The 18905-nt window shown below is 27.3% G+C and overlaps 2 protein-coding genes across 2 annotated transcripts; both read right to left on the reverse strand.

Annotated features, from left to right (window-relative positions):
• Window positions 1–3436: 3436 nt before the first annotated feature.
• Window positions 3437–5312, reverse strand: LOC149058878 (uncharacterized). The gene has a single exon (XM_089221672.1). The coding sequence runs from the start codon at window positions 4971–4973 to the stop codon at window positions 3501–3503; it is 1473 nt and encodes a 490-aa protein (XP_089077798.1). The 5' UTR covers window positions 4974–5312; the 3' UTR covers window positions 3437–3500.
• A 1014-nt stretch (window positions 5313–6326) lies between these two features.
• LOC107161890 (THAP domain-containing protein 1-like) lies at window positions 6327–9694 on the reverse strand. Its single transcript, XM_015508488.2, has 5 exons — window positions 9474–9694; window positions 9044–9342; window positions 8798–8917; window positions 8256–8516; window positions 6327–7976 (listed from the first exon to the last, which is right to left on the reverse strand). Exons 1-5 carry the CDS (start codon window positions 9542–9544, stop codon window positions 7966–7968), a joined length of 762 nt encoding a protein of 253 aa, XP_015363974.2. The 5' UTR covers window positions 9545–9694; the 3' UTR covers window positions 6327–7965.
• Between the last annotated feature and the right edge of the window lie 9211 nt (window positions 9695–18905).

An 18905-nucleotide genomic window follows, 5' to 3' on the forward strand; every position in this document is an offset into this window, starting at 1 on the left:
AAATTGTTAAATATTGGTCATATTCTATACCTACATATATATATATAATTATTAATACACAGCTACACAGGTTATATATTATGTTAATTAATTTAAAATTTTCAACACAGTTGATCATACTGTATTGTCCTTATTCACATATAAAAATAAAATTGTTAATATTATAATATACGTTGAATAAAAATAATACAATATTTTGTGGATATTATCTTGAAATCAATTAATTTATGTCTTACATCCTAGATATGTATAAGTATCATGTATTTATTTTGTAGAGGGTGATTCTTTTTTAAATGTACATGTCGCAGTATAAAATACTATCTGGAAATAAATTAATAAATTAATATTTTTAATTTAAACTTTTTGGTTAATAAAATCAATAAATTCATTGCTGTTTAGGATCAAAAATATATTTATTACTATGAATAATAACATAGTAACCTGTGTATCAATAATTATATATATATACAATATGACCAATAATGTGTAAAAAAATTTTAAATAATACCTATTTTAATACTTTAATTTTAATGGTTATATATTTAATTATTGTAATTTGGCTTTTTTTCTCATGGCTTTTAGATTCTGAACGAAATGATGAATGTATTGATTTTACAATTATGTGTGTTGTTTTTTTTTTTTTTTGTGTGTGTCTGTGTACAGCATAACTAGTCGAAATAATGCTTCAATTTCAAACTTTGGGGGTGGTTTTCGATGTAAAAGTGAATATCCTTGGTGCATTATAAAGGCCAAAGTAAACATTTTCCAACACTTTTCAAAAAAATGGAGAAAAACAAAAAAAAAATGAGAGAAACACGGGAATTTTTACGCAAAACCAGTTTTCGACCAAATCGATTTTTTTATTTAGTTGTAATTCAAAAACTAATCACTATAAATACTTGAAATTTTCACCAAATGTTTATGTTAGTGATATCTGTACACAGTTTAATTTTCAAAAATGTTGACTTTTTTTTAGTTATTTATAGACCACTGAAATTTTCGATTTTTATGGGAATTTTTTTTTGAAGTGTCGGTAAAAAATGTTTGGATGACCAAAAAAACTTGAAAATTTAATACAAGGTTCCTTATGAGTTGTTTTTATTGTAGCTAAAAACAAATTAAAATCGTTAGTCACTATTTTTTTTATAAGCGTTTATATAGTTCAAATTTTTAAGAAATCTGTCGAAAATTTGAAAGTAATTTTGAAGTTAAAAAATCATAAAAATGTTTGTGTTCATAACTAAGGATTAAAAATACAACACTAAGTTTTCCTTCAAGTAGCTATAATGAAAACTCGAAGCATCATTATAGGAAAAATTTTAAGTGCGTTTAAATTTTAAATTTTTACGAAATAGCGTAACGATAAGTATAAGTTGTAGATACTTGAAAATTTTACCAGTTATTTAAATTGGCATTTTCTTTACATGATATAATTTTCAAAATATTTTGACTTTTTTTTTTGTGTCGATAAAATTTTTTTGGCCCAATCAAAATACTTGAAAATGTAATACAAAATTTCTCATAAGTTATTTTTATAGTGATTAAAAAATTATAAGAATACATATGCACAATTTTTTGTTATTAGCATTTGATGTTCTAATAATATTGACTTAATACGTAAAAATTACGGCAATGTTCAAATTATCTTAGATAGAAATTCATAAAAGTTTTTCTTTTTAAATCTCTTAATTTTTTTTTAAAAGCATTCCAAGGTTGAATTTTGACAAAACACGTAAAAATCATGAAAATTCGCAAATTATTTTAAACTAGAAATTCATAAAGTATTTTCCTTTTAAATCTAAGATTTGAAAATTTTTAATAATCTATAATATATCCTAGACAAATAAACCGTCTTCGTTCAGAATCGTTTTTCGTATACAATGATACCTATCATTCAGGGGCAAACACAAGGGGGGGGGGGGTTAGGGGTTTAAACACCCCCCGAAATAGTAGGTACAAAAAATAAATTATCTGACCTACAAATGTATTAGTGTATTACTAATAACATTTCAAAAAAATTAAAATAAATTATTAGTTATCATAGGCGGTTTTACGGATGCAGCCACTGCAGCCTTGGCTGCATTTGACATTTCAGCCGCCGCAAAAATTTTACCATGGGGTTATATAATAATTAGCAAATGGAAATAAAATATAACATTGTAACATACAAATTAAAATTTTCATCGAAAATTCTGCCAATGCCAAATTTGAAAAATTATCAATGTTAACTCTTAAGTCATATTGGCGGTAAGTACTTTCTAAGGTTTATAGATAATATAAACCTTGCGTACTCTCACAGTAAATAAATATATATGGTATATACTGCGTATCATGTAAGGTATAACGATTACCCTTACAATTACTAATCATTACTATGCTGCGATGCTGCGTACAATATTATTGACTTTAATTGTTTACATGGTTTTTCCGTGATCGATAGTGTAACATGTTATCTACACAAGCGCTCGGATACATGGAGTAGATAGAGCCGATAGAGGTGGTATTCTAATATGTTATGTCTTGTATAATATATAATAATAGGTATATTATATACGGTGATCTAGAAACCTAACCATGAGTAAAACCATGGGTCATTGATTATAGTTACTAATGTGTTTGTTGAACGAGAGAAAACAAACTCAGTGAATATTGATGATGTTATTGAAGAGTTCAAAACTTTAAATGATACGACACGTCGAATGGTTTTATAATTTATTACTTATTGGATTATTTTTTTTAGAATACTGAATACTTAATGTTAAGTTTTAAAATTTAAGTTTTTTAACTCATAATATAATATTTTTTTGTATTTTATTTTGTCTTGTATGAACAATTTTTTATAATTTATAACTAATAAAATAAAAAATCCCAAAAGGAAATTTTATGGGGTGTGTGTGTGTGTGTGTAAATACAAATAATTCCAGTATAGGTGGACATAATTGGTTGAATAGTTGGTGAGGGTGGCTAGCAAGTAGCATTACTCATAGTAAAGTGACCTGCAGAGTCTTGACCGAAGGCCTTATTAACCAATATAACTAATTATTAGTATTTCTTTTTTCTGTAAAAAAATTTTAATTTGTAGAAGTTTCAAGACTCCCCCCCCCCCCTTTAAATTTTAACATATGGCTGCACCTGAGATTCATTCCTGGAGCCGCCTATGTTAGTTATTAAAAAGTTTCCCTTCTCCTGTGGTTTGTAAATTAATGGATACAGTAAAATCACCAATAAAATGTATGATAGGTAATGCAGTTTCGAAGTGAGTATGACAGTATGTTATAACTTATTAATAGGGCCCGGAAGTTCATGCACAAAAAACTATCAAAATATGCATGCAAATATGCGCTCAAGATCAATAAAATATGCGCTAAATATGCATTTAAAAAAAAAAAAAACATCAAGTTATTTTCGTTTTTGGTAAAAAAAAAAATAATTAAAATATGGGAAAAAACAAGCACAATTTATTTATTAATTAATATGGTATATATTATGTTATATTTACTTTAGGAATTACAATTTACAACCAGTGACTTTGACAGGTTTTCAAATACAAATGAACGGCGATTATCAGCCAACATATTTTTGTAAAGAGAAAAGCTCCGTTCTACATCAACAGAAGAAATTGGAGCATACTTGAAATGTATGAAATCTGAAATTTGAAGATCCTCTGGAAGGCCATCTGTTGTTGTTTCTTCTCCTGACATGACTTTTGAAATTGTTGACAGTATCTTAAACCCCTCGTTTTTCTCAATAACTTGTTCCAATTTATTGTAAATTATAACGCCTTTTGGAACTTTAATTTCTTTTAATTTTTTTATGACATTATTTACAATTTGAATTTCTTCAACTAAGGGTGTTCCTCGAGTTTCTAAACTGTTAATGGCTGATATTAAGAAACCATAATTTGTGTGAATAAAAATTAAATTTGATTGAACATTTTTATCACATATTATTTGTTTTACTTTTTCAATTGCCACGGCATCATCAGCATCAAGCATATTAACAACTTTTTTTATAGTTTTAAAATGCTCACAATAATACATAGCCGCTTTCAACCAGGTACCCCAGCGCGTTATAATTGGTGAAGGTGGCAATGGCGTATCAGCGGCTTCTCGTCGAAATAATTCGATGCGAGCTGGTGCTTTCAAAAATACTTTTTTCATGTTGGATATAAGTTCATCGACTTTAGGGAATTCTGCTCGAATTTTCTCACATACTCGGTGAAGACCGTGGGCCAGACAGGTTACATGTATCATTTTGGAGTAAAAGGCCTGTATGGATTTTGCAGCTTTCACCATATACGGTGCTGCATCGCTAACAAACAAAATAACGTCGTCATGTTGTATTCCTTTCGGCCATAATGAAAAAAGTGCTTTGTCAAAAAGCTTACTAATTGTTGTATGGTTTGCTTTTTCCAGAACTTCAGAGGCAAGTAAAAAATGTTTACCAGGTTCATCTACTGGTAACGTGCCAATTATAACATTCGCAACATATCGCCCTTCTGAATCTGTCGTCTCATCAATCGACACCCAAATCTTTTTATTTTTCACCTCATTTCTTATCTCGTCCATCGTTTCTTGGTAGCAATCTTCGACGTAGGTTTTTCTTAGCGTAGATACGGAAGGAATGTCCTTATCCACATATTTTTCTAGAAATGATCGAAAATGTGTGTTGCTTAGTTTTTCCAACGGAATATTTGATTTTAACAATGCTTTGCATAAATCTTTGTTAAAATCAGATTTTCGTGATGATGGTGTCGTAATAAGCGGTTGCGTTGAACTATTTTTTTTAGCTTTGCGATTAACAGCTCGAGCATGTTTCTCAGTTTTTATATGCTGAGTTACGCAAAAACGTTTGTCACTGTTCACCTTTATTTCGCACATTTTACAAAATAAAACACCTCCATCGGATGCAAATATATTTTCACCAAACTCGGCCACATAACTACAAATTCGATTCGTTCCGACTTTTGGCATTTTAAAATTAATGGAAACTGATGTAAAACAAAAACAACACTATAGGACGATCGCACACGACTAACGGACTAAACCTTGTGCTCGGACTCTCACTATAATACGTTCTTGTATCGTGCTATCATGATAATCGCGACAGTCATTAAACCATTTTATTAATACTTGATATTTGAGAATATAACAATTGTCGATTATCGTTTCAATTCAATTTAGCTAGAAGTATAGGCTAAGTACTGGCTTATCGTTATCGCCTATCATGAATTATCGCATGAACTTCCGGGCCCTAGTAATTACATAATATTAAATTAAAGTACGACCTGTATAATTTTAAATAGGTTTTTATACTCAAAGTCCGAAATTTCTATAAAATATTAATGAAAAAAAAAATATCAAAGGTAAAATGCAATAAAATGCAATTTTTTTTTAAAATATGCATATTATGTAAAAAACCTCAAAATATGCGAAAATATGCAAACTAAAATTTCATTTTTGAACTCATCAGGTTGTGATTCAAATTTGTAGCTCATCCAGCAACTTTTTGATGCACTCATTAAAAACATGCAAATGCATGAACTTCCGGGCCCTACTTATTAATAACTGATCGACATCGAAGGCCGCCAATCCGATGATGTACGTAATGTAGACAGACGACGAGTGTAAATGTGTAATTGCTGTCTTTCACTACGTCCTACAACTAACCTACAAATTGTAATAATTAGTTATTAATTATTATCTATATTATATTATTATGTATTATGTATATTATATATGTATTATGTATTTATGTATATAGTATAGTATAAGTGACTAAAATAAATTATAAAAAAGTGTAATACAGTATGAATAATATGATATTTATGAATACCTACTTTAAATTTTTTCAAAACCCCCCCTGAAATTTTTTCCTGCGTTCGCCCCTGCTATCATTGCATTCAAGTTTAACCTACCATAGTCAGAGGTCCACCCCACCCCCTAATGTACAGCAGAGCGATACCCACTTACCCGCTATTTTTTTCTGTGAATTATTTTTCCTGTGGCTTTTTTTTCCGTGATATGTGTTAATATTCTAATCCACAGATATAAAATACTATATAGCTAACAATTTACAAGACAACGAACATTGAAGTTGCCTTTTGCGTGTAGACTGTAGGTCAATATTTACATAATTGTCTTATCAACACAACATGATAACAATCTTATGGTATTTGATTTATAATTATTATTATATTATATTATCGCCACAAAATATAATAATAATATAATATAAAACATGTTTATATAATATTATTCTGGCTATGGATATTATGTCAGTATAAAAAACATTTTTTTTAAAGAAATGCATATGTTTGTATATTTTATTATATAACCACAGAACAAACCAAAATAAAAAGAAAAAAGAGAAAAACAAAATACAAATATTGCATAAAATAGTGGCTAAAACTTTAAACAAGTATACAAAATATACAATACATATTATTATCATATTAATATACATTACTGATTATAAAATAATATTGTTTTTGTTAATTTCTGTCTTTGACTGACCATAAAAAATTGTTTACCATATGATTGCAATCTAACGCTTAAAAATCTCTTTATAAGATAGGTGATTAAAAATATTTTATGATGCCTGTCTAATAAACCCACATTTTCATAATTTAAGCTATTAAAAATACTAAAATTCAATTCAAATTTATTAGGTAAATCGGGTACAATGATCTGTTTTAAGTTATTAGTTAAATACAAATAGTATTTCTCTGTCTCTATAATTACTTTATATGAACTCTCTGAAGATAAAAATAAGCCACCAAGGTTTTTTAAAGAAGTTAATTTAGTAAACAACTGAGGTACAGGATAAGCATGATCAATAGAAGTTTGACTTAAAAGTAGTGATTGGATGCTAATGGAAATGAATATTTCAATATGATCCTGTGAGAACTTATAAGTTAATATATATTTATAAATTGGATTTTGATTAAATATTAACTTAGCTATTGAAAATAATGACTTAATTGTTACTGCAAAACCAATTACAAATGATTATTTAGCAGTTAGCTATTTAAAACTTACAGTGTTATTTTTATTTTTTACTTTAAACGCAAATAGATAGTTTACTAATGGTATAATAACAGACTCTAAATTTGAAATGTTTGAAGAGGTAATGAGGCATTTAACTCCTTTACCAAAAGGATTTCTGGAGTTTAAAAATCAAAAATATGATCTAAAGTTCGACAAAATTTAACTGTTGCATCTACATTTTGAAACCCTTGCATACAAATATCTTTTTAAAAAGTAATGCGTCTGCTGTAGAACTACTTAACATTTGTGCCGCCAACTTAACCTTCATTTTATTCTGATGCCTCATAATTTGATTTTGATTTATTTTATTGGCTAACTTTAATGTAAGATTTGTTTGAACTTCGTATAATTTTTCAAAATAATTCCAATTAATTGTTCTTTCGAATAATACTCTTGCATTTCCCAAAGTGTAACAGGATGATCAATCCAACATTTTATATTAACATAAGCATTTACATTTTCAAACTTACATTCTAAAATGTTCATTGTTGAAAAATTAACAAATGCCCCGTCACATGTTATACCCCAAACTCTAAGACCTGAATCATGTGCGACTGTTAAAGCTGTTTTTATAAGCTCTGCTTGAGTTGAACTATTTATTTTATTTTGAAAGAAATAACCTACAGAACATTTCCATTTCCCATTCAAGCTGACTAACATGAAAACTAAGACCTCAGTTGCTGGCGTATTATTTCCTTCTAAATCTAATTCATTTCCATAATCAGAGAAACCAACAAATTTATCAAGTTGTTTGTCCCATACAATTTGTTTCTTTATGGAAATTACATCAAACACTAAATTGCAATCTTTATCAACTGTTGGTAAATTTTTAAGACATGACAAACTTCAATTAAAAATCCAGGGTTTCCATTGATTGAGCTGGTCCAGTTTTGTATAGCTGATATATGAGGCAACCTTAGGATGGATCTAGAAAATACATAAAGAATTATGAATTAATAATATATAATATATAATATTTTACTATAATAAGTACTAAGCAGTGTGTTACCAACTAACTGGCAAAATACATAAGCTTTAGGCGAATAATTATGAAACGTAAGCGGAAATTCTTTTATATTAGTGCTATAGCGTCGACCTTTAGCCTTACATTAAGCCTTAAGTTTCTAAGCTGGTTCTTAAATAGTTCTGCTGACATTCCATCAAACTTATCTAACAAAATATCTTCATATTCTGAATTTAGCATACCTTGATTTGTTAAATTTTTTAATAAGTCTTTTAACTTATTAATAACTTTGTTTTGTCTCCTGATTTTTTGCTGCAATAACTTAATTTTCTTATTTAACTTGGTAGGAGTTGACTTAGCAATACATTTTTGTGGAGATGCTGTGTACATTATTCTATTTTTACATTTAAATTTAGATGGTGTTCTTAATAACACTTTAGTTTGTTCAAATGCATCATCAACAACTTCTTCAATAACTAAATCTTGATATTCACTTGTTAGATCTTTAAGATAATAAGAATAATAGAAACATTTTATTTCCATTTAATTATTTATATACCTAATAATAAATTAATTTATATCAACAGTTAAGTAACTATAATAAAAATAATACATTCTTTTTTCATTTTTATAAATAAATATTAAACTTAGAGATGAAAAATATTAAATCATAATTTGCCAAATAATGATTCATTGATTAGAAAAAATCAAGATTAGTTATTTCTATATAGGTACCTAAGTAAAACAATAATTATAGATGGATCAAGAATATTTGGTGACTTACTTGTATCATTAATGAGAGAACACGAAGCATAACATGGTGTTGTTAACAGTGGTATAGCTTGTTCAAATTCAAAATCATTGTCAACAATTTCTTCAACAACTAAATCTTCAGTTTTTAGATCTTTAAGATAATAAGAATAATAAATTATGTTTTCATTCAGCTTAAACAAGATTTATATAATAATAATAACAAACAATCAATGCTTAAATATTCAGTTAGTACATGAGTACCTACTACATTACTCACATGTTTCATCACTTATAGTACATAATTCTGTCGCAGGATTATCTGATCTCTTTTTTTTTAGAGGTGGTCCATTACAGAATAGTTTGGTAGGAATTAATGTCGAATGAATTGACAGTTGAAAAATTGATGGAACAGCATCACTTTTTAATCTCAATTTGTAGCTCCCGCCAGGATTTTGATAAAAATCTGTAGTATTGAAATGTTCATGACATAACCTACTATTTTTATTGGGTATAAAACCTTTACGGCCAACTGCCTTAACCCACAATTCTAATTTGTGTTGATCATTCATTGGAAATCTATAGAAAATAATAATACATGCAATTAAGACAGTTAAAAGCTACAAAAATAAAGAACACAAAGAAACTAAAGAACAATGTTAAAACTAAACGTAGATAAAATTTAAAACGTATTTTACATAAATACTTACCTGAAAAAATGTAAACCAGAGCCCGCTTGAGCACGATTTGTGCAGCCATGTGCAGAACAGGTAGCAGGCATTATTGAACTATTGAAGCAAATAATGGTATAAAATATAGAATAAATTTAAGATTACGAACAAATCTTTAAACAATTTCAATTAAATGCGATTTTATTCTGTGCGAAATGCAAACGCCAGTCGCCGAATACGATAACATGATAGTATTCGTCGTTTACATTACGCCGTATTGATAAGACAATTATATAAACATTGACCCACACGCATAATGTGGTGGCTGTCGGCTGACTTCAACATCCCATATCCTGATTATGTAGACAAGTTAACAGGCTATCTAGTATTTTATATCTGTGTTGTAATCACGGCTTTAGATACTATCTAATAATAATAATAATCTAAGTTCTAAAGTTGTTTTTTATTAAGCATTTATTATTGTAAGTTTTGTTTTTCATGAAAATCACACGGGTTGAGTCATATAAAAACACATTATATTTTATTTTTCACTGTTAGTAAGATTAAAAATATGTGATGCATATTTTTGTTTAAAAATAAATAAATGAGTTTAAATTGATGTTATATTGTTGGGTAATTATATTGATAAATATATACACATAATGTATTAGCCTACATTATAAAGTACCGTTTATTCTTTTTTAATATCTATTATCTGGTCACCATAGGACATAGGTATATCCCGACGGCCGACGCGGTTGGGGTACAATAACCGGCTACAGCCTATTTGCGCCCCAGAGTAGTAAATTTGCGCACCGAGGGATATGGACAGATGCAGTGGCGCAACCAGGGGTGGGGTTTGGGGGTTGTGTTTTGTGTGTTGGGAAATGTTTTTAAAAGTCAAATATTTCAAAGTGAAGACACTTCAATAAGTGAAGACTTTTTTTTTGCTAATTTATTTTTTCATATGTATAACCCCTCCCGAAAATAGATCCTAGTTGCGTCACTGGACAGATGAGCGTTTAAGTTTAAATACAGGAATACACCGCTCGTGGTGCGCATGCGTAATATGGTATCGTCAGCATAACGTAGATATTAGCTGATAACATGTTGATTATCAATTATCGATATCAGTAATTTAAGCGGCAAACTAAAATTTTGAATAAATACATTATTATGGTATGGTATTCAAAACTTACCAATTCTTACCCAAATAGGCCTTGAGCTATCTTTATGATGCTATTTTATTTAAGATGACTGATAATAGAACACATTTCACCTAACACGCTTATGACATAGGAATTTAGAGTATTTAGACATGTTCTATTTCCAACATATGTCATATTGATTGAAGCAAGATTATAAAAACGTAATAAGAGGGAATTTCTCAATACTCACTGATGATTATGATACGCTAAAATCTGATCTATATTACTAATATTATAATATTAGTTAGTGTTTAACTTCTTTTTAATTTGCGATATGTTATTTCTTTTTTCAAACGGATTTTCCTTGTGATATTTGTAGTAAAACCTTTACAACGAAATACTTACTAGAGAGACATAAAAAAAATGTCCACAAATTAGAAAATATTATTCTCGAAAAATCACATTTTTCAAAATTTAATAGTTGCATTAATCTTAATTTTAAAAAGAAAACTCTAATGATTGATCATTTAAATTCTGAGCATGGCATGTCGATCAATAAGTATTTTCAATATTAAACATTTTGGGTTTAAAAAAATTTGTCAATATAACAATAACTAACATTAAATTTAGGAATTCTAAGTTAAACAACACTTAATTAATTCACACTAAGGGAATACACATACACAGAGAGAAGTGAGAGTCGTCACTCGTCATGAAGTCCAATTAAGATAAAATGGACCGATATTCGATAATATCGATAAAAGTATAAAAATTAAAAATAGTTAAAACGGGAAAAATAATATGTACAATAGTTTTAACCTTATAAGGTAATACATGACTAAATAGATAGGTATGATCACATGTTAAGAATAACTATGAAAGTAAAGTTTTCATTGTTTTATTGCGTATAGCCTATTCTGAGTATAAGATAACTGTTTATCAATAATAAGTAAGAACGCATTTAAAAATAAACCCTAGGCTGGGTTAAAAACATTGAAAATTTGAAGGGGTAAGGTTTTTGACTTGCAAATTTCGGGAGTGGACTTGCAAATTCTTGCTATTTTTAAAGAGTGTTTTGACACTAGTTTCAAAAGTTTTGGAGAACATGTAAGGGCTGGGTGAAGTTAGCCCTTCCCCAATTCTACCCCTTATAACTCCTTTGTTTTTGACTCGCGAATTCCGGGGTCAGCCTTGCAAATTCTTGCTAATAACTTGCAACATTTGTTTTAAAAAAGTGTAATGGCCAATTTCATGGACGTACACTAGCGCCGTGTTTTTGTTTTTGATAACCGATATACTTAAAAGAAAATAATCTCATTTCCTAAACATTAACAACTCTATTATAATAATGCCTAGATAATATACTAACGTTTTCCCATTAAATTTATCGTTTTATCACAAGCATTGAAAATGTTATTTAGGCGAAAATAATTATTTTGGTTTTATTTGGTGTTGCCGTGTTGGTCTTATTGTTCGAATTTATATATAGGTAACTACTAACTAGGTACCTAATCCTCGAAATAATTACCTAATTACTAAAATATTTTTTTTAAATGTGGTAAAACAGGCAACAGCTAGTTATTATGTCTATTGTCTAATGGTAAATACGCCTAATTTAGGTACTTATATATATTGATATTATCTATTTATCTGATTATCTATCTAAATATCTTGCAAAAGGCTTACTTTAATACATGATTATTAAACAATTATGGGTGTCTAATTTAGGATAATTTCCAGATGGCTTATTAGTTATTACTTATTAGGAATTACTATATGCAAAGTAGCCTAAGTGTTTCATATTTCAAACTTCTAGTATCACGGGAAGAGCACCAAAAAATATTGAATTATTATTTTTGTTACACACATTTTTTGTTGACCTTCAACACATTGACCCAACTAGGGAGGTGCACAAAGAGATTTGTGCACTACTCAAAAAATAAAAGACTTCTATTATATGTAAGAAATTATTTTTAAGTAAATATTACCTATCAATAAATACAAACATTTTTATCACTGTAATATAGATTGGGATATAGTAAATTAAATATTTCAATATTTATATAATCGTTATTACTTATCCATTAGCCATTACTTATATACTATAATAGTTAATAACATTAAACAAATAAAAAGACCTAACAATTCATAAATATTTAAAATAATATGAAAAATACTTAAAAAGAAATTGACTGTCTAGATCATTCAGTTCAAGATGTTCTACTTCTAATTAAAATCGGTTCGATTTATAATGTCTCCAACTAATTAAAGATAATAGCTATGACATTATTAATTTGGGCAATCAAGAAAGTGAACCAAGTCTTCCTGAACTAGCAGTAACTCAAACTAATATTATTTACTGGACAGATAAACTATGTCGAAATAGTTATAACAATTTTATTCTTTTAATCTGTAACTGATGGTTCATTATTTACGAGTATATCAAAATATACATATACTTAGTATAATATATTATATATATATTATATTATAATATATTTATATATTAATATTATATAATATATTTATATATTAATATTATATAATATATTTATATATGTGTTAATAAACCTAATAAACCTATACACGTTGTAAAGAATTTTAGGAAACTGTAAATTCTTTACGATTTGAGTGCCTCCAAAAATATTGGTTTGATTTACCTATGCATGAGTTATTCATAAGACATGTTAATGTCAATCATCGAACACCATTATACCAATATACAATTATTACCTTAGCCACTTAATAAAGAATCGACAGTTTTACATTTATTTTAGGTTATGTAAGAAATGTAAGTGTGATGAAACAAATATAAAGTGATTATAATTAATTGCGATTATAACTTGCAATAATAAATTACAATAATAATGGTGATTTTGATAATTGTATGTTAAAATATATTTTTTTTTTTATTGGGGTTTGATGCTTCGACAATAAGCCCGACAAGAGCCATTAACCTGTGGAACTGTGGGATAGGGAACTGTTAGTTTTTGGTATACTCGAAGATGTTTTGGCAGAATTTCGAATGGGGGCACCCGTAGGTTTCTGTCATTCCCGGGTGGGAGGCGGCGCCTCTCTTTCCAGACAGCATGGACTGTTCGGAAAGTGATGCCACCCATGATTGCGGGATTCGAACCGATGACGATGCGCGTAGCAACCGATGCCTTAATTCGCCAGACCACTACAACCCCCCCTCCACCCTAAAATAAAATTAACGAACTGTTTATCAACAATTTTGTAGGCATTTATACAGAATTTTTTTTTTGAACCATGTCATTAAATAGGTAACTGATAGAAGTGTATTATAAAAAGATGATTAAAAGAATAAACTATTTAGCTCTTGTAAATACATTTATAGCTATATCAATTATTTCAATTTGAAGAATTAATACGTTTATCAAACTTTAGAGGACCATAGTTGATAAATTGGTAAACCAAATTTACTGGTACCATTTCGCGGCCAAATTAATCCCATTTTGCTGCATAAAATTATTTTTGTCTTAAAACATGGTTATGAATTTGTGATTTGAAAAGTGATAAATAGACACGAAGAAACAAATAAAAAGGATTTACAACAAATATGTTAAGCTGGAACAAAGAATTTGTATAGTCTTAAGGAAAGAGTGACGAGCGATTCTCCGCAGATGAAATGGATTGACTATTTGGACAATATTAGTCATTTAATTAAACATAACGAATAATTTAACTATATTATTGTGACTATTTTAACAAAACTTTTTTTTTATATTATTTTATGATTACTTTTATTATGAAAATATTGATTTTTTTTATTTATGACTATATTATAATTTATAAGATACCTAATTATTACTATTTTTACATAAATATAACTAATTAGTATGTAATTTTTAATCTTAAGTTTACTTAAAATAGTTACTTAAAAAATAAATTCGGCGAAATGAAACGGCGGCGAAATGGGAGCTCACCTATTATAGGTACTGACTATACTAAGTAGTGATCTATACAGGCGCTGTCTACCCTTTTATCCTCGTAAGTTGACTGCCTACGAGTCCTAAATTCATTGATATAACTTGATATAACTGACTAGGTAGGTACTTGTTATTCTATTTTGAATTAAACAATTTTAATAATTAATAATATATTAAACTTAAGTGACATAAAATAATATAAGCTAATATTCAACTAACTATACATTAATCTTTATTGCATTTTTAATAACGTTAAATTTTGTGTCGTTAACTAGGTAATCATTTTTAAAACTATAAAATTTAAAATTTGTTTCACTTTTATTGGTTGATTGTAGGATGCCATGTGTAATCCATTTTTTTTAGGTATTATAGGTAGGTATATAGCAGTATTAATTTAAAATCATGAAAAAAATAGAAGAATAACCTTGATGAGTAATATTATTTGGCACCTACGATTATTCTGAAATATTTTAAATAGAATGAAAAAGTAAATAATTGACCTCAATTAACCAGGATTCAATATAATATGATAGAGCCAATCAAATATATATTAAAATAATCAATGGAAATATTGAATTTAAATTTCTGTGTAGATACAAGATACTCAAAATAGAAATAAATGAAACAAAATTTTAATAAATTATTTTTTATTGGAAAATTAAAATACCGTAGGTACTTAAGTACTAAACCAAAACAATTATATATCATGATATAAGGTGTTGACATTTGACGTGTAGTAAGTGGTTACTTGATTAAAATTAAAATAACAAGTATCATTCATTTTTAAATTTCATAAAAATATTTGATAAGTACCAAGTACCTATAGAAATATTTTGAATTATTTTTTAGTTTTGATACCTATCCTACAAATATATTTAATTGTATTTTACTAAAAATGTAACGCTAGTGGCCCATGTTGTCGAAGCGGAAATTTATTTATGTAAATTTCAAGATCAATAAAAAAAGAATATATTTTTAAAAAGTTCTAAATTAAACTAAAAAATGGTTTCTCCACTTGAATTCACGAAGCTTGAAGCTTGGAGGAGGTGAGTTTCCCACTCAAACCCATCATACCATTTTAATAATTTTTTCATTATGATATTTATTTTTTTTCAGTTAACACAATTACTTACCTAAATTGTGTAGAATCTGTACAACCTAGTTGTTTTCTGTAGATATTAAAGCCTTAAGTCTATTCTATAGATATACCAATATACATAACCACCTATATTATGATGAATGGATTGTAATTTGTAAATAAAAACAATAAAATATTGTTAATAGATCTATAGGTACTGTAGTAATATGCATGTTGTTTTTTGTTAAACATATATTATATAGCCATTTTCCAATACTCGCAATATAATTGATTTAAAATGTAAGTAAAATTATTTTACTTAAATTTAAATACATATTTACAAGTAATTTGATATTTATAGAAAATAAATTATGAAATTAAACACATAAATGATTGTCTCTGTAAACTAATCTGGTTATGGAGACTAGAGACTAGGGTTCTTAAAAACTACTTATTATACTCGCTAATTTATAGAAAAATTAAATATTTAACAATAATGAATTCGTTCATAATTAATTTAGTAATTTTTATCAAAACATATAATTTTTAAGTATTTTTGAATTACTGAATAAATTAAATAAAATTACAATAATATTATCTACGCTATACCTAGTAATTTAATTTTTTAATTTACCATTTTTTTAAATACAATTTAAAGCTTATAAGCATCTATATTTAATTCCATTTTTCCCAGAATTAATTTGGTTTCTTTTCCCAAATTCAGTTCTATACATAGGAATTAAATACATTTTTGTTTGTCTGCACTTTTATAATGATCATGCTTAATTATAATTTTTGAATATCAAGAAAAAATGTATTTGATAATGTATAAATGTCACACATGGCTCAATTAAAAATGTTAAATTTAATAAATTACAATCCCTGTTTAGTGTATAACTCATCCTATAGGTTACAGTGTTTTTTTATAAAGAAATTTTAATAAGAGAATTTTTAGTGGTTTCAAATGAACTAGATGTATATTATAGCTAAGGCACCGTTCCAACTCCTAATACCATATGATATATGAATATATATGAACTGAGCACTGAGCCATGGCTATGAAAATTGTTCTTATGGTTTTGTGTGAAAGTATGATGCAAGGGTTTCAAATTTATAGAATCATAATCTAATATTTTAAAGGATGTCAGCGCGCCATTTGTTTTCTGAGTTTTCTCTCTCTGGCCCACGCGCAACATAGACAAAACGCATTTACACAGAATCATTTTTCTTATGTTTTTAAGTAATCTTAGAGTAAAATCACCTGTTACAAAAAAGATAAAGAATAATATTTCTGAGGGAGTGACATATCGATATTATATTTTATTGTTATTTGATTTTATATTCGACTTTCAAAATAAACAAAAAAATGTTGTAAATTTAAATGATGTTTAAATTGTTTTGAGACAATATTTTGACAAATTGATATGTATTTTCCTTCAAAAATATTATTCTCTATCTTTTTTTTAGAGGGATGATTTCACCCTAAGATTACTTAAAAATATAAAAAAATGATTCTGTGTAAATGTGTTTTATCTATGTTGAGCGTGTGCCAGAGAGAGAAAACAAATAATGAGCTGACATTTTCTTAAAAATTGTCTTAATACTTAGAGTAATAAAACTAATAATATGTCTTAATAATATGATGTTGCTATATTCAAGGTTAGCATCCATAGTAATATCTATTTTTTTTATAGTTATTTCACTGTTTGGACTTAATAAATGAAAGTAAAATTACACTTACTGTCACCACCAATAACAGTCACTGTATTCATATTAAATACTTTACATTATTTGGTGTGCTTTGTACCTTAAGATAATTATTTCCAGTGAGTGACAATTTATTAATACTAAAGTTTATACAGCATTTTTTTGTTAAAGTAAGTGCAAGGAAGTTATTATGAAACCAGGTCTTGATGATACCTAATACAAGTAATATACGAATCGACTTATTAATTATTATGAACATGATTGTTATTAATGTCATCAATTATAATTGATGTATCGTCATTCGTCACTCAGCAAAACAGAAAACTGAACCATTACAGTTAGTATTAATTAATATGCACAATAAAAAGAAGAGGGTCTAATACAATACTTACCTTGTGGCATCCCATGATTTTAAAACAGATAATCACTTAAACTATAATTTTTACAGTGTGAATACGATTTTCTGGAAAATCCCATAATTCATGGTTACATTGAGCGTGTTTCTAATAATAATAACACTTGTAAGTGCGATTAGTCAATAATTGATACAATAATTTTTATTTTACCGTTTATGTAAAAGGATAATGATATTATTTTTAAATGAATAAAACAATCTAATAGTAAGACAGTAAGAGCTAGGTTAAAAATATATTGTAATATTGTAAGCATATTAATGATAATAGGTTTTAAAATCGCGTTTATTAATTCCCACCTATTGAATGAACACGTCATGTTGGTTTAATACTAAATTAAACCTTTTAATTTCATCAATAATTGTAATATGATTTAGGAATATACTTTTATGATTTATTGGAATATCATTTAAAAATTTACATTTTTACGTTAAGAACGATTTCAGTTTATTCAAAATATTAGCATCTAGTACCTATAGAGTAGTATGGACCCGAAAAAAAAATTGAATTCATTTTGAATATTAAATTATTTAATCTAAATAATTTAATAAATAATATGGTATATTATCTAATGACATGCAGGTTTTTTTTATAACTCAATTTCGAAATAAGTTATAAAAATTTTAAATATTACGAAAAAATTGTATTTTTAACCAATCATATTTTACTTGAAATTAAAATATAAAAAAACCTGCAAGGGGCTTTAGATAATATGTGGTGTACCGATTGGTGATCGTTCAACCACTCTATTTAGTATTTACCAACACATTATATAATACTATAATAGTCTAAAATTAATATACTTATTATCTGTTTATAGTTAAAAAAAATATGAATGCTATAACATAAGTAAATTATTTGTAAAAATCACGAACATTTTTAATTAATTGTTTTAGTCTTGTGAGATGTATTCTAGATAAAATTGGAACATTATCGCATCTAAGTATTTTAAATTGTATCATTTTATAGCCTAAAATTGTAATTTGAAATGTTCTTGGAAAAAATTTAATATTAAGCATGTAATTTAAGTTTAGAAAAGGTTAAGCCATTATTTTGCAAAAGACAATCTTTCTTACAATATTATACAATGCTTGTTTAATATTATTTAGGTACTTATCTTAAAAACATCAATACAAGGTTTTTCATAAGATGTCAGCATTAAAATTAAAGCTGAG

The sequence above is a fragment of the Diuraphis noxia genome, unplaced genomic scaffold (genome assembly GCF_037042655.1).
Source record: "Diuraphis noxia isolate RWA-SAM2 unplaced genomic scaffold, SU_Dnox_SAM2 contig0002, whole genome shotgun sequence".
In the NCBI taxonomy this organism is placed as follows: Eukaryota; Metazoa; Arthropoda; class Insecta; order Hemiptera; family Aphididae; genus Diuraphis; species Diuraphis noxia.

What these genes read in the sequence shown, in the direction of transcription:
- LOC107161890 (XM_015508488.2), bottom strand. Translation starts at nt 9,544, where the DNA reads ATGCCTGCTACCTGTTCTGCACATGGCTGCACAAATCGTGCTCAAGCG. An exon ending in TACTATAAGTGATGAAACAT is followed by an intron (nt 8,918 to 9,043) that starts GTGAGTAATGTA and finishes ATTATCTTAAAG; the next exon opens with ATCTAAAAACTGAAGATTTA. An exon ending in TTCTCTCATTAATGATACAA is followed by an intron (nt 8,517 to 8,797) that starts GTAAGTCACCAA and finishes ATTATCTTAAAG; the next exon opens with ATCTAACAAGTGAATATCAA.
- LOC149058878 (XM_089221672.1), bottom strand. Translation starts at nt 4,973, where the DNA reads ATGCCAAAAGTCGGAACGAATCGAATTTGTAGTTATGTGGCCGAGTTT.